Here is a 22,433-nt window from a genome sequence, read left to right on the forward strand (position 1 = left end):
GTATTAGTAGTGAGAAATGATTGTTGGCTTTAGCGGTTAAAAGGTCATTAGTTAGTCGAGTCAGGGAAGTTTCCGTGGAGTGTTGTGGCTTAAAACCAGATTGTAGGGAGTCCAGCAGGTTATTGTCAGAGAGGAATGAGGTTAGTCGGTTGTAGACTAGGCGCTCAAGTAGTTTAGAGATGAAAGGTAGCAGAGAGATAGGTCGGAGGTTGTCAAGATTGGAGGGATCAAGAGAGGGTTTTTTCAGAATGGGGGTGATAAGAGCATGTTTTAGTTGAGAAGGAAACAGTCCAGTTGAGAGCGAAAGATTAAATAGGTGAGTTAAGGCTTTGATTAGACAAGGATTGGTATTGCGGAGAAGTTTTGAGGGAATTTGATCAAGCAGGCAGGTCGTAAGGTGAGAAGAGGCCAAAAGCTTTGAGACTTCCTCATCAGTGACAGGGGTGAAGGAGCACAGGAGAGACTGGGGAGTCTGGAGGGAGGGTGGTGGAAGTCTAGGGGGGTTGAGTAGTGTAATGTCCCTTCTGATAGTGTCAATTTTGTTTTTGAAGTGCTCAGCTTCAAAAATAACATGTACCAATATGATCCTCATCTATCCCTATATTTCACCTTGTGGTAATCCTGAGCAGATATCAGTCAAGAAAGTCCAATGCACCATAAATGGTAGATTGCCTGAAAATGTGACCTTCAGTTTGACTATTCACAAGCACCAATATACGGCCAACATATTTTGCAGCACTGAACAAGAGTGTATAATGGAAACACGCACATAACTTACAGCAATTGGACAATAAAAGGAGAGTGAAGAAGGTCCTGCTCATTAGAACTAGTGCACTTCCCTAGCTACCAATCCTCAATCTTTCTTTTTTGTCTCTTCAGAATTTGAAACACAAACATTTTTTAACGCTCTTATCTATCTCCAATTTATGTGTGTTTATACTATATAACTAATGCATTTTGAAGTCCAAGATAGATCTAGCTTATGTGGCACTTTCAATATATTCTTACTATATTCTTTTTGTAAGGGTCAAAAACATTTAGCCTTGCTATTTGGAGGTTGGGTACATTTTAGTATACTGATAGTTATTATGTCTATGTCTATTATACCTATGATAATAAGTGAATATTCCCTCTGATGCTACAATTCGAGTGGAATATGCACTCTCAATTTTCTCATATATTTTCTTTATATATATTTATATATACTGTATTATTTTATTTACATTTTTCTGTAAGTTTATTATATTATATATTTTTTGGTATTATTTTTCTTCACTCTACAGGGAAAAACCACTATATCATTTATGTTCATTGGTTGGAATTTGTTCTCTCATTTGCTTTGCCACTTTTGTATTGAGTCTTTCATTCATTGGTTAAGACTAAATGTGATGTATTTTAATTGGTCGACACCCCTTTATAAGGATTGTACCAAGGGGGAGACCTACAGCCTATGAGTAAGTGCCCATTTAGGCACAAAACGCGTTAGGCTTCTTGTATGTCCTAATAAAGGCTTTTTATTTTATTAAAACCTAAGCTACTTATTTACTAGCAAATGAACCTCACCCCACTTTGAATCCTGCTCATTAGAACTTACACTCTAAAGGTGAACAGGGTATGAGATACAACATATAAGGATGGACAAGACCAGTAGTCTGTATATAAGTACTTAGCAGGTGGCAGTGGTATATTGTTTATCATGAAGAAAAGGAAGGTGAGTTAGAAGAGGGTAAGGGGTGCAGCTCTGGCAAAGGCTTGAATGTGTATGTGATGAAATAACAGGTGTGGTGTTGAGGAATAGAACTAGAGGAATTTGATGGATAGAAGATCATCATTAGTGGTTTGGAACATTGATATAACATCAGGCTGAAGTTTGATTTAGTTCTACACTAAAGGGCCAAAGCAGAACATGTTGGTTAGAATAACACCTGGTTGCAGGTTACATTAACAAGAAATCTGAATGTTTGCATACATTACATACATCCTGTATAAAAACAATGACTTACCGGCTATGGCTCCAGCCAAGAGAAGATAACCTGGACTAACTCTGCCATCTTCACCAGCAAACGAGGCTTTCATGTGGGCATAACAAGGGAAATAGATAGCCGAGAAGGGGATGTCTCGGAGGAAGCACGCTTTGGCACCCTGGGTTTAAGACATGAAACGAGAAGCCGGTGTCAGCTTTAAATACAAAGAAAGAAGCCGCCTTGCAACCCGCCTGCAAAATCCAGCCAGATAATCCCTGGCACAGGATCTGCACAAATACTGCGAGTGTGAATGTGCCACTTCCCACAGGTGCTCGGTTTATAAAGTCCAGCTGAACAATGACTGGCACCCGGCACCCACTGTCTCAGCAATAATGCCAGCCTGCCCTCGCATGAACTGTAACATGAAACCAGCAGGGTTACACAAATAATCACAAAGCAGTTTGTTTCAATGAAGAGAAGAGCTTGCAGGTCCTGTTCAGGCTCAGGTGCTGTCAGTAGAAAAAGCCTGAAAGGAGGTTCAGATTCAGGGATCCTTTTGTGCAGTATTCTCCCTATTGAACGTCAACTATTATATATACATGTTAGGAAACACTATGGGGCAGATTAATCAAGGGTCAAATTGATAATGCGAATTTGAAATTTGAATTTTTGAGTTTTTTTATGGTCAAAACTGTCAAATTCGATTAGGGAGTAATTAAAATTCGACTTGAGTTTTTTAAAAAAAATTTAATTTGATTTTCGCAATTTATCATACGCTGACCCTTTAAGAACTCAAATTTGTCTCGTTTCCTAAACTTCGGAAAATGAAGCGATCCGAGTGCCAACCCGCCGGCGATTTACATTCTAACCGGCGGGAGGCAATTCAGGGAGATGTCGCCCCGAAGAAGAGGAGATTTGTTGCCGGGCGACTAGTCTCCCCGAATCTGAGCGTTTGCCCTGACCCTAAGGTTCAGGAATGAAGTCATGTAAAGAATCTCCCATGGTCTCAGTTACATTCAGAGAGAGCAGGTTATAATGCAGGGCTCGTTTATTTCCAGGTTAATTGTCCACAGCAAGCGCAGGCTAATTAAGAAAGCTTAGGGAGATTGGCTGCGGTATCTAAAATAGCAAAAGAAACATTTATTTTAACGTTCACGCCTTTCTGATGTCGAGAGTTAAAGGGGCTCTCATCAATTCCCTTCTCTTGCTCTGATCCTCACCCAGAGCTTATCCGACAGCTCATAATGAAACCCGCCAAGCATAAAATTAGAGGGTTTATATTATATGGGGAGGACATTCATTGACAAGCAGCAAGTCAGTAAAACATATACAGCCAGATGGGTATAAGTAGCACCCAGCTAAAACATGGACAGAACAGTTATCTTTCATTGTGATATTGAAACCAGTGACTGGTTACTAGGGTAAGGTAGCTGAGCAACAACACAGAAGTTTAACTGACAATCTTGGGCAGCTGCAGAACAAAAAAAATGGTTCATTCAAAAATCAATAAAAAAAATTGCAAAATGTAGTTTCATTCATTGCCTTAAATTTTTATTGTATAGGATATTCCCCATCAAAACCTCATACACAAGGGGCATATAAGAGATTGCATTCCCCACTAGCAAAAAAGCCCCAAAATATATTTTAATTGTGTCACACAGAATTTTTGGCCACACTGTGGTCCACGGGGAGTTAAGGTCCCCATACACGGGCCAATAAAAGCTGACAACAGACCCGAGTCGGCAGCTTATTGGTCTGTGTGTGGGGCCATCCGACGGGCTTCCCTGATCGATCTCTGGCCGACCGGGCAGGTTAAAAAATTCCGTAGGATCGCGGCCGCATCTGTACGTGTTTGCGGTCCTGCGATCCGAGCCCGTATCAGATGCATTTTGATCCAATCACTGGGCCCTAGGGCCCACGATCAGATCAGCCTGATATCACCCACTTCAATGTGGGCATATCGGGGAGAGACCGATTATTTGGCGGATCTCTTTCAGTATGACGTAGAAAGTCTAATCCTAAGAAACTTTTCAACTGGTCTTCATTATTTATGTTTTTATGGTTTTTGATGAATTTGTCTTCTTCTTTCAAATGGGGGTCACTGACCCCATGTAAAATCAAATGCTCTGTAAGGCTACAAATGTATTGGTATTGCTATTTTTTATTACTTACCTTCCTATTCAGGTCTCTCCTATTTGTATTCCAGTCTTATTTAAATCAATGCATGGTTGTTAGGGTAATTTGGACCCTAGCAACCAGATTGCAACAAACAAGGGAAAGTTGTGCTCCCCACTCATTTTTAAAAACATTACGGGGGGGGTGGTGCAATGAAGTTGTGACCACAAAATAAATATAGACAAATACCAGAGTCCTCTGCACTCAACCAATTATCAATATATTTAAGACAGACATTTTGTGCATACTGCTACTGAAAAATGCCTTACCCTTTAAACAAAACATAATTTGAATTTTCAAAAGATTATTTAATTTTTCCTTGTAGCAATAAAACAGTACCTTGTGTATCTTCCCAATTAAGATATAATTAATCCTCACAGGATTCAAAACAAACCCACTGGGTTTAACGAATATTTAACTGATGATATTGAATCATCCTTCCGAGTCCTACCCGAAGGCATGGGCTCCATTGCCCAAGTGTCCCAGGCTACCGCCCGCGAACAGCTTGAACGGATGGGTCCCCCTTCGCCGAACTATGGAGGGCCCACCATCCCACCCCCCAAAGGGGTTTGGGGTCGTTTGGACTGCTCTTCGCCGAAGCTAGGGGGTGTCCCGTCTACCATGGGATCTGCCGAAACTTCCCTCAGGGCGTCATCGCCTGGGGTCCAGCCAAAGGACTATGACCCCATCCAGGCTGCTCAAACCAAACACAAAAAAGGTGCTGGAGTGTGCAGTGCAAGGCCATAACTGATGTTTTAGTAGACTTAAGGCGTGAAGATCCCTTATCCAGAAACCTCCAGGTCCCAACCATTCTGGGTAATACATACAGTGAGGGCGAGTGTGAGCTGTTGAAAACATCATCACTGTATTAGGGGGTGCCTGGAGGGTTAAAAGCTGAAATGTCATTATATTATTGTTTGGACAGAGAATCCCCACTTGCAGGGCAACTTGGGATAAATACCCACAAAGCTGCGGCTCTCTCTTTAACATGTTAATTGTTGCTTATTCCGGCCCAACCTGCAAGGAAGCCTCTAAACAAGTCTTTGTACAATACGGGGAGAGTAATTACACTCACAAAGGCACCTCTGTGTCGGGTTGGGCACAAGGAGCCGGCAGGTCTGGGAGACGCAGGTTAAAGCTCGTCTCCTGCAGTGAATGAACATTGTCTCGAGTAAGGGGGGAAAATGCCAGACGGGGGGACCTTCAACTACAGAAGACAGAGGTGCACCTTGTCTGGGAGGGTTATTTAATGCTTCTGGCACCTGTACACATTCCCACCCTCTCTTTCCCCTCCTTCTCTTCCTACCTTACAGCTTGAGAAATTGTTTGGCATCTGTGATTGTTATTTGGATCCTATAGCCTTAAACAATAGGCAGCAAGTCATTTCTTGATCCATTAATTTCAGTCAGTCTCTCCCCCCAAACTTAATCAGTTTAACCCTTCTCTGCCCTGCCCACATAAATGACACACCAGTTACTCAGCCAATATGGAGCTACTCACAAAGATTACCACTAAGCAGCTGCAAACCGTACATACTTACTTAAAGGAACAGTTCAGTATAAAAATAAAAACTGGGTAAAAAGATAAATACAGATAGTACCCGGAGAGCACACTTTGTCTTTAAAATCGGATATCTTTATTTACAGAAAATCATGCACAACATGTTTCGGCTACATCGGCCTTCATCAGGGGCAGGTGAAACATGTTGTGCACGATTTTCTGCAAATGAAGATATGAGATTTAAAGACAAAATGTGCTCTCCGAGTACTATCTGTATCTATTTAGAAACTTCTGGCAATCGGGCGCAGGGATTGCAACCTGTTGAGAAGCACGTACACACGGATTTACACTCTAAGGACAACCTTGTATTGATTGGGTAAATAGCCTGTGCAAAATGACAGGTCTGATTCTACATCTTGCTCTCATAGCATTTTTATGGTTCTCAGCCATCCCTTGGACAATACAGACTTCTCTGCGTGACATCAATTTAAAGGAGAACTATTGCAAAAATAAGCTTCCTCATACCGAAGTAAGAAACTTTCTAAATGCAATCAATTAAAAATTCTCCATTGTATCTGAAATAATCAAGTTTATATTCACTATTCCTCTCTCAGCATCTGTTTCTCTTCATTCTGTCTTCTTCAGTTGGGTGTCAAATGAATGATCCAATATATCTTATGGGGGGGGCTTCCTTTCCTAGCAGATGTGTTAGAGCTCACTCAAATAACTGATTCTAGTATATACAAAATCTAAAAAAATAACTGCCTTTTGCACAAATTCTGCATGTAGAGAGACATGATTTCTGGTGATTTTAATAGAATGAGCTCTAATACATCTTCTAGGCAAAAGGAGCCCTCCTATAAGATATATTGGATCTAACTGTCAATGATAATCTGACACCCAACTCCTGAATGAAGACAGAATGAAAAGAAACAGATGCTGAGAGAGGAATAGTGAAGATAAACTTGATTATTTTAGAAACAGTACAGAATTTTTAATTGATTGTATTTAGAAAGTTTATTTTTTCAGTATGCTGAAGTTTATATTAAATTACAATTTTCACGATAGTTCCCCTTTAATATAACTGGGTTCCATATATTCCCTATGAGATTAGCTGGGTGCCATGGGTATGACAAAACTGAAAAGTTAGGCCCTAGTTAATCTCTTATGAGAATGGTGCAAAGGTGAAAAAACACACTCGCAACACTATGTAACAGACTGCTTCATTGAAGTGTAAATAGGCCACTTTATTTACATGTTTACGTTTGAACAGGGAAATGTAGATGGTTAATTCCCCTTTCCTTTCCCTATCAAAAGCAGCAATCCTTTCATTCTTTATGGCCGACATCAGAGCCATCTTTAAAACAAAGCATTCTGTCATTGTGGTCACAGATTTTCTCAGATCCTATCTAAAATCACTTGTTTTCAACCATTAATAGCAATTAAGTTAAAGTTTAGCAACACGCCTTCAGGACTGTTTAAATATACATATACACTGGCTACATTTAAAGGTAAAATGCACAGGGGAAGGGGGGCAAGTTGTTCGGCACCCTCCAGTTATTCCACAGGGTTTACCTGTTACCCCAGGCTGGATCTGCTCTGCTGAGCTTGCACTCGTCCTAACTAAATGACTGCACGAGGGATGGAAGACTGGAGTGATGAATGGCCCAGGGCTGTTTTTTTTTTTTTTAAGAAAAGCAGCAGCAGCTAGGGTAACAGGTAAATGACTAGAATCACTGGGAGATTTCTAACAACCCGCCATCCCCTAGTGATTTTACCCTTCCTTGTCTCAAGGACAAGGCGATATCCAACCATGATACTGCACGACACATTCAACAAGTGCACGGCAATTCAATTGTGCTCCAAGTCTGTTAAAGGAGACAATTAGTGTAAAAAATAAGAATGTACCAGTGCGTTATACTCATTTAGATATAGAAGAATTAAAAAAGTAGTGTTTCAGGCTGATTTATTTATTATTTCTGCAAAACACCCTAATAATCCCTCCCTTCCACTTCCTGCTTCCTGAATTCTCAGGCTGTGTAGGGGAGCCGGCGGCTCTCAGCTCACTGCACTGTAGGACAGGAACCAATCAGCAGCTAGCAGGACCTGATAGAGAACTGAAGCCTGCCTGTGCTTGTGTGACTGCAAGGCTGTGATTGGCTGTCCCCCTCCTCAGGTGCTTCTTGCAGGGACAGTTAGAACACGCCCACCCCTCATTTGAAACTAGGGATGCACCGAATCCAGGATTCTGCCTTTTTCAGCAGGATTCGAATTCGGCCGAATCCTTCTGCCCGGCCGAACCAAATCCTAATTTGCATATGCAAATTAGGGTCGGGGAGGGAAATTGCGTGACTTTTTGTCACAAAACAAGGAAGTAAAAAATGTTTCCCCTTCCAACCCCTAGTTTGCATATGCAAATTAGGGTTCGGTTCGGTATTCGGCCGAATCTTTCATGAAGGATTCGGGGGTTCGGCCGAATCCAAAATAGTGGATTCGGTACATCCCTGTTTGAAACACATACAGGGACCAGAGAACATCTATAGGGAGCTATTTTTAAAGATAATATTAATTTTTAGCACCATGTAAATGCAACACCATCTATTACTTATAATTTCCTACAAAATGAGTTTTTTTTTCATTTATCCTATAGGTCTCCTTTAGTCTTCTGCTGCTTCTTTACAGAAGTCAGGACCCAGAAATGCAGAGAATATAAACAGCCAGCCAAAAATATTTACAAATAACCAGTGAAAAGGTTTCATTAATACATAAGGGAGTGTTGCTTAGTATTTACATTTTCTTTCATTGTGCAAAATCAGATTGAGACACTAGAACACAGAGAAATGGGATAGTCATGTTTAAAAACTGAAAAATTAGGAGGCAGCATCATTTTAAACGTTTCCAATACGTTTGCAATATCAGTTACCTAGAATTAACACAAGAGGGCCATAATGTACTTTACCTGCCGTGTAACAGTAAATTCAGTGCAGGTAGGGGGGTAGACAATAGAGATAGCTTTGGAATGTACCATATTAACCCTGAACCGAAACACAGAACAGATGTGGTTATCGCTTCTCGGCCTTTTGGCTAAGATCAAGTGTAGTAACAGATGTGGTTCACCTGCAACATATGGCTGAGTGTACTTTCTTTAACTTTGAGCATTTGTGATAGATCTATATTGTTTGCATACAGCATTCACAGGATTTGGCATAGATATACCTTATAAAGGCCAAAAAAGCCTAAATCCCTCAGAACGGATAGGGCACTGACGCGAGGTCCTGTAGTAATTTCTCCTGCCACCTGTAAGCGAATCTTTACAATCTCCAGGGGGTTGGTGAAAATGACTTGAGATCCTCCAGCCTGTAACAGAAGCAAACATGCTATGGTATCAGTCTGCAGATACGAATGGTGTACGATTATATTTAACATTCAAATAGGGCAGAAGACGAAGCCGCAAACAATACCAGTTCAGCAGAGAATAAAACAGAAATCAAATGAAGAGAACATTGGGAGCCAAACAGATAGCTGCACCTGACATGTACATGTTGAATTAAGAATGTTTATTTAAAGGGGTTGTTCATCTACACTTTTTTTCAGTTCATTTGTTTTCAGATTGTTCCCCAGAAATAAAGACTTTTTTTCAATTACTTTTCATTCTTTATTTTTTACTGTTTTTCCAAAATCTAAGTTTAATGTTTGGGTCTCTGGTGTTTGTGTCTGGCAGCTCAGTAATTCAGATGAAGACTGTCACAATTTTGCATCATTTAGTTGATACATTTAGTTGATACATTTCTCAGCAGCATCTGTGGAATATTAGCAACTGTTGTATCAATTCTAACAGCTGCCTGTCATGAAACCCAGAGATTCTACTCAGCAGGGACAAAGATAAGAAATGTATTAACTAAATGTATCCATTTAGAACAGTTTAAAGGGTCGGCGACCCCCCTCGCAGAGCTGCTTTAGAAGGTGAAAAATAACACTTTACACTTCAATATTAGAAAAAGGGCGACACATAGAAAATAGAAAGTAATTGGAAAAAGTCGTTATTTCTGGTGATCTATCGGAAAACAACTAGTCGTTTGAAGGTGAACAACCCCTTTAAATGAAATTGAAAAAAAAAGGGCGGATATAGAAATCTGTAGTGTAACCTGCAACAGCAACTGCCTTCAAGGGACGGCCCTCTGTGATATATTAAACAAGTGCAATTTCAAGCCATTTCCCTCCCCCCCACAATGTATTTCCCAGAATTCCAGTGTTGTGGTTGCAAGGGGGTGTTGCACCTGACGTAACTGCATTGCACCACAAAAATAAAAAATTGTGCATGCACTTCAACACAACTCTGATGCAATTGCGCTATACATTTTCCAAGTTCCCTTGGCATCATTGTCAGTGCAAGGGAAGAGTAACGTGTGCACAGGATCCTTGGGATGAAAGTTTGCTGCGCCTATTTATGTAGAGAACTGAGGGAACTCTGGAGATACAGTCTAGTCTGTAGGTGGCGGCAGCTCCAGGGTTCCCATGTGTCAATAGGTGCAGAAGTGCTTAGATTCAGAACAACAGTGGGATGAATAGTGCCAAGTAAAGAGTGCATTTTCCACATTTACCTTAAATTAATGGGGTTTAATGTGCAACTGACTTTGAAGAAATTTGCAGTTGGTCAACTGCGCTTGTGGTCTGTTAGATTAAAGGAATGTTCAGTGTAAAAATAAAAACTGGGTAAATAGATAGGCTGTGCAGAATAAAAAATGTTTCTAATATAGTTAGTTAGCCAAAAATGTAATGTATAAAGGATGGAGTGACTAGATGTGTAACATAATAGCCAGAACACTACTTCCTGCTTTTCAGCTCTCTTGGTTTACACTGACTGGTTACCCTGGTTACCAGGCAGTTACCAATCAGTGACTTGAGGGGGGCCACATGGGTCATAACTGTTACTTTTGAATCTGAGCTGAATGCTGAGGATCAATTGCAAACTCACTGAACAGAAATGTACCATGTGGCCCCCCTTCAAGTCGCTGACTAACTCAGAGTTATAGAGCTGAAAAGCATGAAGTGGTGTTCAGGCTATTATGTTAGACATCTGTTCACTCCAGCCTTTATACATTAGATTTTTGGCTAACTAACTATATTAGAAACATTTTTTATTTTGCAAAGCCTATTTATTTACCCAGTTTTTACTTTTACACTGAACTGTTCCTTTAAGGGCTAATATATAAGGATATCCCCTAAAATCTCACATAGGGCCTGTTTAGTACAATATACTACCGCGTACGACCTAGTATCCAACCAGAGTAGATAAAGAGATAATGTTTATTATTTATATTGTACACAGTCATTTCAAATATATAGACGGTCTTTCCGAAGAAGTGCAGGTATGTGTTTCAAACGCCGTGTTAAAGGACCACCTTATTTTAAAATGTATTGTTAATTCATAGAGAGGGAAGTGTGGCGAAAAAAATGATACGTTTCAATAGTGACAAAGGATAGAAGAATTCCACAAGTTTTAACCCGTATTTCCATGTTAAAGATTAAAAAACAAAACAATGTTTCATCTTCATACGTGTGGTACAAGTGCTTAGAAGTTCAGCCAAGCAGCATGAAAACATAAATGTACTTGAGTGACATAACAAAAGCAATTATGGTAGAAAGCTGTCAGATGTGTGATGGCTTTATCATAGGCGTGCTGGTTGTGTACAGCAAGTTTGGTTGGAGTATCCAGGGTAATTTGAGAGCACCATGAAAGAGCCTTTTCAATGGAATTCCCTCTATTTTTTTTGCTAGTAAAATAGTCACGGTATGAAAGAAAAAAGGCCAACCACAGGGTTAAAAAAGAAAAAAAAAAAAAAAGTTGAAAAATGTCTTGTAGAACACACACAAACTAATGTCAACTCTATCCAACTGCTGAAACATAAGCCCGACCCGGGATTTCTCCAAGACCAACTATGTACAGTCGGGCTCATTCTTCTCACTATACTTTCTGTGTTAAGGTTGTGATTTTCAGCTGCAAAGCATTTCTCTCAGGCTGTTATTCCAGTCATTTCTGTAATTGCTTCCCATTTATTTCTTGCTCTGTAATAATCTTAATATGTTTAGATTAGGGAATGAAGGTCAGCTCCTTAGCAGTACAGCAAGCTTTGCATGATTGTCATAGATAACATTCATTATCTTTGTAATCAGCGATACAGTGTAAGGTCAGGAAAAGAAAAAAAATACAACAATAATATAAACTTAAAAACACCAGCTATCATATTAAGGATGTCTATGTTTGACTAGTCTTCTGGGGCCCTGAATACATGGACATCCGCCCTTCTGATTAATAAATTAATCTACATTTTTAAGAACCCCAGGAATGACTGAACCCAATATACATCAACCCAGACCCAATTCTATAGGGTCAGGGCACACACTCAGATTCGGGGAGATTACTCGCCTGGCGACAAATCTCCTCTTCTTCGGGGTGACTAATCTCCCCCCTGAACTGCCTCCCGCCGGCTAGATTGTAAATCACAGACGGGATGGCATTCTGAGCGCTTCGCTTTCCGAAGTCGCCCAACGTTTCCCCAACTTCGGAAAATGAAGCGATCAGAGTGTCATTCCGCCGGCAATTCACATTCTAGCCAGCGGTAGGCAGTTCGTGCAGATTAGTCCCGAAGAAGAGGAGATTTGTCGCCGGGCGACTAAACTCCCCGAATTTGAGCGTGTGCCCTGACTAGGGATGCACCAAATCCAGGATTCGGCTTTTTCAGCAGGATTCGGATTCACCCGAACCCTTCTGGCAGTCCGAACCTGAATCCTATTTTGCATATGCAAATTAGGGGCGGGACTTTGTCACAAAACAAGGAAGTAAAAATGTTTTCCTGTTCCCACCCCTAATTTGCATATGCAAATTAGGATTCGGATCGGTATTCAGCCAAATCTTTCGCAAAGGTTTCAGGGATTCGGCCGAATCCAAAATAGCGGATTCGGTACATCCCTAGCCCTGACCCATAGGAGCGGTAGACGGTAGACTTGTGATAAACATACATTTTTCCTATTGTTTTAATCATAAACAAATATACGTTTTTGTTATTTCTTGAGCTAAACAAGGACAACAGTGAAACTGAAGCTATTCCATGTTTGATCCTTATGAGATCAATTAGCAATGCACAGTTAATAACCCTGCATAACGGACTTGCATATCTGTAAACCAAAAGAAAGGGTGAAGGGAGGGGGGGTGTTTATACATCGATCATGAACGTTAAATTAATTAAACTAATTAATTGTAACACAGCAAGTGTGAAGTGCTGTCATATGAAAAAGTTTGGGAACCCCTCTCAGCCATAACAAAAAGCGATTTGCATGGAGGAAGAAGAACACCGCATTCCAAGAAAAACACCTGCTACCTACTGTCAAATATGGTGGAGGTCCCATCATGCTGTGGGGCTGTGTGGCTAGTTCAGGGACTGGGGCCCTTGTTAAAGTTCAGGGTCGGTTGAATTCAACCCAATATCAACAAATTCTTCAGGATAATGTTCAAGCATCAGTCACAAAGTTGAAGTTACGCTGCAGGGGTTGGATATTCCAAAAAGACAATGACCCTATAAACACTTGGAAATCTACAAAGACATTTATGCAGAGGGACAAGTACAATATTCTGTATTGGCCGTCACAGTCCCCCGACTTGAATATCATGGGAAATCTATGGGATGATTTGAAGCAGACTGTCCCTGCTTGGCAGCCATCAAATTTAACTGAACTGGAGAGATTTTGTATGGACGAATGATCAAAAATACCACCATCCAGAATCCAGACACTCATCAAAGGCTATAGGAGGCGTCTAGAGACTGTTACATTTGCAAATGGAGGCTCAACTAAGTATTGATGTAATATCTCTGTTGGGGTGCCCAAATTTATGCACCTGACTAATTTTTTTATGATGCATATTTTCTGTTAATCCAATAAACTTTATGTCACTGCTGAAATACTACTGTTTCCATAAAGCATGTTATATATTAAAAGGAAGTTGCCACTTTGAAAAGCTCAGCCTACGAAACTTAGGCCTTAAACGTGCCTATACAGGTACCAATAAAATCACTCTGATGGTTGTTTAAATGTTTGCAATTGAATCTACCAATGTACCATGTCAGCCAGTGTTGTAGCCCCCCTTCACTTCTTGATGATCCAAAAGTTTGGGCAGTTAGTCTAAATGAACAGAACAAACAGAAAGATGGACATTCCATGTATGGCCCACTTGTAGAGTATTCTTCTTGCTCAGCCCGTTAGGTTGGATGCTGATGAATATACACCAGTGTATGGCAACCTTTAGTCTAATGTGATAACCAGGCATTTACCATCATCATATTCAGAAAAATGATTCTATACTCGCCATACAGTCTTTAAGTGCCGTAAACCAGTGCTACTACAGTTCGACTAAAATCAGTCCGACCAAACACTGAACAGAGTTTTATGCATTCTCGTTTACATGCAGTTCTTCAGATACAAGGTTACATTTCTTGGCACTTTCTGTTACCATTCATAAAACAACCATCCCAAACGAGTTGCATCAGCTTTCTATGCTATTGGAATTGGTCAACAGAAGCCACGGTGTTTGTGTCTTCAACGAGTATTCAAAAGGGACACATTCCTATTCAGCTCTTACTATAGAAAACAGAATGACACTATGGGGCAGATGCATCAAGGGTCGAATATCGAGGGTTAATTAACCCTCGATATTCGACTGGGGAATGAAAATCCTTCGACTTCGAATATCGAAGTCGAAGGATTTTGCGCAAATACTTCGATCGAAGAAATAATTGTTGATCGAACGATTAAATCCTTTGAATCGAATGAGTTGAAGGGGGTTGAAGTTTTTTCTTAAAGAGACAGTACTTCGACTATCGAATGGTCGAATAGTCGAACGATTTTTAGTTTGAATCATTCGTTTCGAAGTCGTAGTCGAAGGTCGAAGTAGCCCATTCGATGGTCGAAGTAGCCAAAAAAACACTTCGAAATTCGAAGTTTTTTTTTTTCTATTCCTTCACTCGAACCTAATGAATGGGCCCCTATGATTAGTGGCTTTATACACAGAGAACAGGCTGAATTTAAAAGCCCGAGTCAGTGCAATGCCACTGGGAAGTGCACCCGTTTACTAAAACACCACTTCATGTGCTTTACTGGGAAGTAAACCCTTTACAAGATGGAGAGAGATTTCTAGCTTGCCTGCTAATATGATCATTATTAGTTCCGTGCAAGACTGGCGGATATATTTTATGAAGTCGGGTAAATAAGAAGCTTTAGTCCAGTAGTCTGAACTCGAGGCCTTAGGGCTACTTGTGGCCATTACACGTTTAGAAAATGAAATATAATTTAGAACATAATGAAACTATCCGTCTCTTCAGAAGTGACCTTCTAATGTCACATTTTGTTTTTATTTTCTTCACTGACCCGACACATTTTCCACTGCCATGTAATGTAATATAATAAGAGCTATGAAAAAAAAATCTCTTCAGTGAAGTAAAGTCATGAAGCCTGCATTAAAAGAGGAGGGCTCAAATTTACAAACAGAAAATTGCACAATGGAAAAGTGCACAAAATTAGCCATGCGTACTAATTCCCAGTAATTATGATGCAAGGTGAACTCCCCAGGGCTGCACACGTCAATTCCTCGTGACGCTTGAATGAAAAGCAAAGTGGAGCAGCTCATATGACACAAGCCCAAAGCTCCCGAGTTACACCAATGGGTCGAATGGTGGTTCGGGTCGAATGGTGGTTCAGTGACTCAGTCGCATGCTCACGGGCCAATACAGAGAGGGGCGCTGAAGGAATACATCTAAAGCGGCAGCTGAAGACAGTCGGATGGTTTGATCTCTTACCTTTAACCATTGATAATCAGTATATGGTTACTGTGCTTGAATTCCTTTAGCATATTTTTATGCATGAATAGGTTTTTATTTACAAAAAATGGTATAACCAGCATTTGAAAAATAGACAAAATATATTTTAATGTTAATCTTCAAAAACAGCTCTGGATAAATACAGAAACCTCACTTTACACAACACTGATCATTGTTTAATATGGGGTGAATGGCTGGTCCCATTACTGTTCTACACAGAATTTTGTGAACTGCCTCCCATACAATCTACCAAACAATTTAAACAGTTTAGTCGAAATTTTCTGGACATCTGCCTGGCTCTGTGCCGGCCAGTTCATGCCCAAACCTAAAAGTTCTAATTATGAAAGAGGTCTTTTACTCTTCTAGGAAGACTTTCCAATTTTCCCAGTTCCAACTAGGGTTGCCACCTGGCCGGTAAAAATGATGGTTGATCCCAATGTTATTAATATCTAGGAAGGCTGGTATTTTTTTCCTGAAAAGGTGGCAACCCTAGTTCCAAATGACCTCACAGGTGTGAAGTTGTGTTGAGGTCAGGGCGCTGACTCCAATCTCTGCAAACCCTGTACGGAGCTTGCTCTCTGCATGGGGACTTAATTGTAGCTGAAGAGCCTTCCCCAAAACTGTTGCCACAATACATGGAATTGTCAAGAATGTCACTGTACACTGTAGCTCTTATATGGAACCAGGGGTCCAAACAAGACTATTATTCATCCTCCACCAAACTTCACCGTTGATGTCATAAAATTCAGTCAGGTAGTGTTCTCCAAGCATCTGCCAAACCCAGGCTTTTCCATCAGACTGCCAGATGGGGAAATGTCATTTATAATTCCAGGGGATATGCTTCTACTGCTCTTATCCATTGGCAGTGACGATTAAACCATTCGAGGGGATGCTTGGCATTGCACACAGTGGAGTGCGTGTTTGTTTGCCTCTATCACCCATCAAAAGCCCACACTCCTTACAAATATCTCTCCTGTTGGCATTGCTTCCGGAAAAAGTTTGGATCGCTGCAGTGTTGCAACTAAAAGACATGTTGGTGGAGTCTCCAGACACTTTTGGTCATATAAGGTTTATTTACAGTATGTAAGCCTAAACCAACATTTCTAACACTTACAAAAAAATATCTTTACCTGCCAGGGTAAACAATCATCCAGCTGGCAACAGTCCCTTTTTTCAGGGACACTCCCTTGTCTTGACGCTCAGCATGAAGAAATACTTGCACAAATACTCTCCTTTTTTCAGTTGCAAAACCACTTGGAAGCATTTAAATGTTCTAATGAAACAATCTAGTCTAGAGTCTGCCCACACTCAGTGGCATACCTTGGAGGGGTGCGGGGAGTGCAATTCACCCAGGCCCTTGGGGCCCCACCAGAGAGTTGGCGGCAATGCAATGCAAGCAACCCCTGTGGAGAAATTTGCCCTCCCATGTTTCACGATTCTGGAGGGGAAGGGATGTGCACCTGGGCCCACACACTATTAGTTACACCAATGCTCGCTCTAAAGGTGGCCATACATGGGCCGATAAAAGCTGCCGACAGACCATAGCTGTATGGGTCCTCCAACAGGCTTCTCCGATCGATATCTGGCCAAAAGGCAGCCAGAGAATGCATATCTGTTCATGATGCGGTCCCGCGATCCGACCGCCCATACTCCTACATTATGATCCGATTGTACAATCGGATCAGTCAGATATCGCCCACCTCAAAGTGGGCATATCGGGGAGAGATACACTCATTTGGCAACATCGCCAAACGAGCGGATCTCTCGGTGTATGGCCACCTTTAGCGTTAGATTACATCTGTTCTACATATATAAATACGACAATAATTCAGCTTATGTTGAACATGCATTTGCCTGTTTTAATTATGAATTAACAATTCAAAACAGTGGGATGAAAACTTCTTTCATTTTTCATTTGTTCCCACCTACTTGTTACTATCAACTAGACTGCCACCGTAAGGATGGAGTCTATGCAGCACATCCTATCTGCTTTAGGCTTCTCAGTGGTATGTTCATAATTGCTGTAGTTGAATCTATCCATCTTATTGGTAGTCATTTTTAAAGTCTTGACTCCGGCCCAGATGTACTCAACCGACAGTCTTTCACCACAAATGCTGGATCTTCAAGTGGCTTTACCTCAACAAATACAGAGATTTGGTGAGAACATATGCACACTTTTCTAATACATGCCAGTATCATCCCTCATCTATAGCAAAGGATAATCATACCCAAAATGCACAGACACATTATTTTATGCACCAGTCAACCTGCAAATCCACTGGAATGGCTTCTGAAATACTAGCAACTAGGAATTTCTCCAGTTCTAGTGATAACATCCACTTACTGGAAGCAACAAACAAAGGACAGACAACATTTTACCCAAAATATATTTTAACAGATAGAAATAAATGTATAACTAAGGGATGTACCCAATCCAGGATTCGGCCTTTTTCAGCAGGATTCGGATTCTGACGAATCTTTTTGCCCCAGCCGAACCAAATCCCAATTTGCATATGCAAATTAGAGGTGGGGAGGGAAATTGCGTGACTTTTTGTCACAAAACAAGGAAGTAAAAAAATGGTTTCCCCTTCCCACCACTAATTTGCAAATACAAATTAGGATTTGGTTCGGTATTCGGCCAAATCTTTTGCAAAGGATTTGGGAGTTCGGACGAATCCAAAATAGTGGATTCGGTGCATCCCTCATAACTAACCTAACCCAACAGGGTTTTGTTCCTGTAATTTGGAGTGCCATGGCAAAAGTTTACTAACATAAAGTAAAAATTTAATAAAACAAATACATGCCAAATAATTGTACCAGCTATTTCAAAATAAAATTTGAGGTTCAACTGCCAGCTGTTGGAGCATTCAGGATAATAGAAATCTATATAGTCATTGCCATAATGCAATAAATCAAATCTAAGAATCCATCACTTTGCTGCTGAGAGAGCTTTATTACATAGTGTTATTTTTTATTATGTTTTAAAAAAAAAAATATTTCTGAATATTCCACGGCCCTATGCTTAAAGCTATTGTTACTGGGTCAATGGAGCTTTGTATGAAACAAGAGGAGCATACACAATGCTTTTTAAGTGAAGGCACTGGACCTTTATTGGATTCTTGCTTTAAAGTCCTAAATAGAAAGGGACAATAATCAAAGGGCAGGGCTCTTTTTTCTTCTCTTTCCAGGAATGCTCATGGGGTTACGGAACAAGGGATACTACCTGGAATCTGACGAGAGGTCAGTGATCAAACAAAGCAGGCAGACAGCAGCCAAATCTGTGTCATCTCGTGAGAAGCACACACAGTCTGGATTTCACAGTCAGGCATCTGACTTTAAGATGACACAATGTCTTCTGAAGAGAAGGAATCAAGGCTAGTAGAAATTGCCATATATGTAGGCCCCCAGTGAAAGACATGGCTTCCAGTGGATGAATATCAGAGGCACCTTGCAGGTCTCAGAAGAAAGAGTCGGTCACTGGTTAAACATGACTGATCAGAGGAAAATGGCTTAATGGGATCTTTCTTGTAGAATTAAGTGCATTGATCTTTCAACAAGACGTCGGTTAACCTCTGGCAGCAAAGTTTATTAGTAAGTGTGCAGTTTGAGTGTCACACCTGGAGCCCGGCAGTACAGTAGCCCATCAAACAAGATGGGAACCCTGATACTGCACAGATAATACTCAAGCACAGATACAACTATTTTAATGACAAACGAGTACAAAGAAGACTATTTTAGTCACATGATTGTGTAAAAGCACACATACACAGTCTGTACAGAAGGAAAGAAGAAATGATCTCAGTAGAAATAGTTATTTTTTTAGGTTTAAATTTAGCTCACTATCACAAAGAACTCTAAGCAATTTAAGTGACACCTACATCACCACTGCGCCATGATTCAGCCACAATCAACATACTACCAGGTTTATTTTATATGGTCACGATGGGACGTAGTGAAATGGTAACTTGCATAGATACACACTTGCAATGGATACACAGTACAGGTATGGGATGCGTTATTCAGAAAGCTCCGAATTAAGGAAAGGGTGTCTCCCTTAGACTCCATTATAATAAAATAATCCAGATTTTAAAAACAGATTTCTTTTTCTCTGTAATTATAAAACAGTAACTTGTACTTACTGTCCCAACTAAGATATAATTAATCCTTATTGGAAGCAAAACCAGCCTATTGGGTTTATTTAATGTTTGCTTGATTTTTAGTAGAATTAAAGGGGTGGTTCACCTTTTAGGTAACTTTTAGGGGCCCATTCACCAAGCTCCGGTGAATGAATAGAGGGAAAAAAGCTCGAATTTCGAGTAGTTTTTTGTGCTCCTCGACTATCGAATTGGCGTAAATTAGCCCGAGTAGAATGATTCGAATAGATCGAACGCAAAAACGCTGCGACTATTTGCCCATTCGATAGTCGAAGTACTGGATCGAGCGCAAAAACGCTGCGACTATTCGCCCATTCGATAGTCGAAGTACTGTCTCTTTTAAAAATACTTCGACTGCCTACTTCGCCACCTAAAACCTACAGAATTGCTTTAAAAGCTTATAGGAAAGTCCCATAGGCTTGTTTTCTACGTTTTTGATCGAATAAAAAGGCATTCGATCGAATGAAAATCTGACGATCGAATATTCGATTGTGCGCCTATTCGCCGGGCGAATATTTAATCGTGCGCCTATTCGACTATTCGCCAGCGCGTAAATTCGCCCAAATTGCCTTTTCGATTCTATTCCCCAGTCGAATTTCGAGGGATTTAACCCCTCGAGATTCGACCCTTGATACATCTGCCCCTTAGTATGTTACAAAATGGCGAGTTCTAAGCAACTTGTCAATTCGTCTTCATTGTTTATTTTCTATAGCTTTGTAATTATTTGCCTTTTTCTGTTGACTCTTTCCAGCTTTCAAATGGGCGTCGCTGACCCCATCTAAAAAACAATTGCTCTGTAAAGCTTGTTATTTGCTACTTTTTATTTATCATCTTTCTAGTAAGGTCCTCTCCTATTCATATTCCAGTCTCTTATTCAAATCAATGAATGAATGCTAGGGTAATTTGGACCCTAGTTACCAGATTGCTTAAAATGTAAATTGAAGAGCTGCTGAATAAAAAGCTAAATAATGAAAAAACCTTAAATAATAAAAAATGAAAACCAATTGTAAATTGTCTCAGAACACCACCCTCTACATCATACTAAGGGGCACATTTACTAAGCTCGAGTGAAGGATTCGAAGTAAAAAACTTTGAATTTCGAAGTTTTTTTTTGGGTACTTCAACCATCGAATAGGCAACTACGACTTTGAATCGAACGATTCAAACTAAAAATCGTTAGACTATTTGACCATTTGATAGTCGAAGTACTGTCTCTTTAAAAAAAACTTTGACTACCTACTTCACCACTTTAAACCTACCGAGAACCAATGTTAGCCTATGGGGACCTTCCCCATAAGGTTTATAAGCAATTTCTGATCGAAGGAAAATCGTTCTCCTTTGATCGATCAAAGTATTTGCATTAAATCCTTCGACTACGATATTCAAAGTCGATGGATTTTACTTCGATGGTCAAATATCGAGGGTTAATTAACGACCCTTAGTAAATGTGCCCCCAAAAGTTAACTCAAAGGTGAACAATTCCTTTAAGGTATGAAGATCCAAATTATGGAAAAATCCGTTATCCAGACAAACTCTGGTCCCGAGCATTCTGGATAACAGGTCCCAAACCTGTATTGGAAACTATAACAATATTCCCCAAAATATAAATATTAAAACTGTACTTACACAACCACCAGCAAGGATTTCAGATAATAATGGGATGGAGCCTTCTTTTGTAGTAAATTTATCTCTAACAAAATCGTTTACCTAAAAAAAAAAAAAAAAGTAAGTTAAACCCTCATTGGCAGGTTACAGACATATACAAATGCTAAATTTATATAAAAAAAATATTAAAGACATGATTTTCCTACCTTTTATATTCACCTTTCAATTAGCATAGTTAAAATGTTTAGATGTATAATATTTATATAATGGTGTTTATTCTTATGCAAATGAGCCGTTTTATCCTAGAAGTTCCCCTAAAAGACTTCCTGTCTGTCTTATGTCATGTGACATATTCAAAAGAGAATATCTAGGGTGGATAGGCTACTGAAAGGTGCCTTAACATGATCTCATGGGGTAATGACATGAGGCCTGCTGACTGCACAGAGAAGAAACATGGAAACCCCAAACTCCTTAGGTCTGGTGTAGGGAGTACAAATTGAGAGAACCAATGAGCTTTGCCAGATTGCAATTAAGTAAAGACACATTACAGTGTGCCCTTATATAATGAATCTCATTACAGTATTAAATTAACCAAAGTCTATTTTATTTCACTGTTTAAAAATGTGTCAATTAACTGTCAAAATGGTATTCCTAGAAAGATTTGTGCCATTAAATATTAAAATACATGGACATAATGCAATTGAAAAATATTGGTCTGAGTAGGTTTTGCATATACAACAATCAAATTTCAATGGAGAAATGAAATATACTTTCAGTACATCTTACTCCCAGAGTCTCAGAATCTTCAAGCTTGAGAGGTCCATTTATCAAAGGTCGAATTGATGTGAAATTCAAATTAGGACTGCTTCCATGGTCGAGTTGTCATAAATCTCACATTCTAATTAACATTTGAATAGGGGGGATTAAAATTCGAATGTGTGAATTTTGACATTCGAAATTTCGAATTTGAATTTACTATTCGACCCTTGATAAATCTGCCCCTAAATGTATTATCTTTCAATGTATTCCAAGTACAGTTCCTGCTCCCACAATAAACACAGAGCATGTATACCTTATAGATTTATGACTATATTAAATATTAGATCAGCTTAACTATGAAATAACACAAAGTAATATGGAAGACAAACATTCTACGGCAAATAGAA

At 39.9% G+C, this 22,433-nt stretch overlaps 1 protein-coding gene and 1 pseudogene across 1 annotated transcript in view; one reads left to right on the forward strand and one right to left on the reverse strand.

The window, feature by feature from the left end:
• slc25a13.S (solute carrier family 25 member 13 S homeolog) overlaps positions 1–22,433 on the reverse strand; it is a 97,001-nt gene that overhangs the window by 10,088 nt on the left and 64,480 nt on the right. The window contains exons 13-15 of the mRNA XM_018269193.2: positions 21,289–21,369; positions 8,856–8,996; positions 2,004–2,142 (exon numbers count right to left, since the gene is read on the reverse strand). Of these exons, the coding sequence (XP_018124682.1) occupies positions 2,004–2,142; positions 8,856–8,996; positions 21,289–21,369 (361 nt within the window). The remainder of the gene's footprint in view (positions 1–2,003; positions 2,143–8,855; positions 8,997–21,288; positions 21,370–22,433) is intronic.
• On the forward strand, positions 8,704–8,879 carry LOC121395280 (annotated as a pseudogene).

This window comes from Xenopus laevis, chromosome 6S, assembly GCF_017654675.1.
Source record: "Xenopus laevis strain J_2021 chromosome 6S, Xenopus_laevis_v10.1, whole genome shotgun sequence".
NCBI classification, from domain to species: Eukaryota; Metazoa; Chordata; class Amphibia; order Anura; family Pipidae; genus Xenopus; species Xenopus laevis.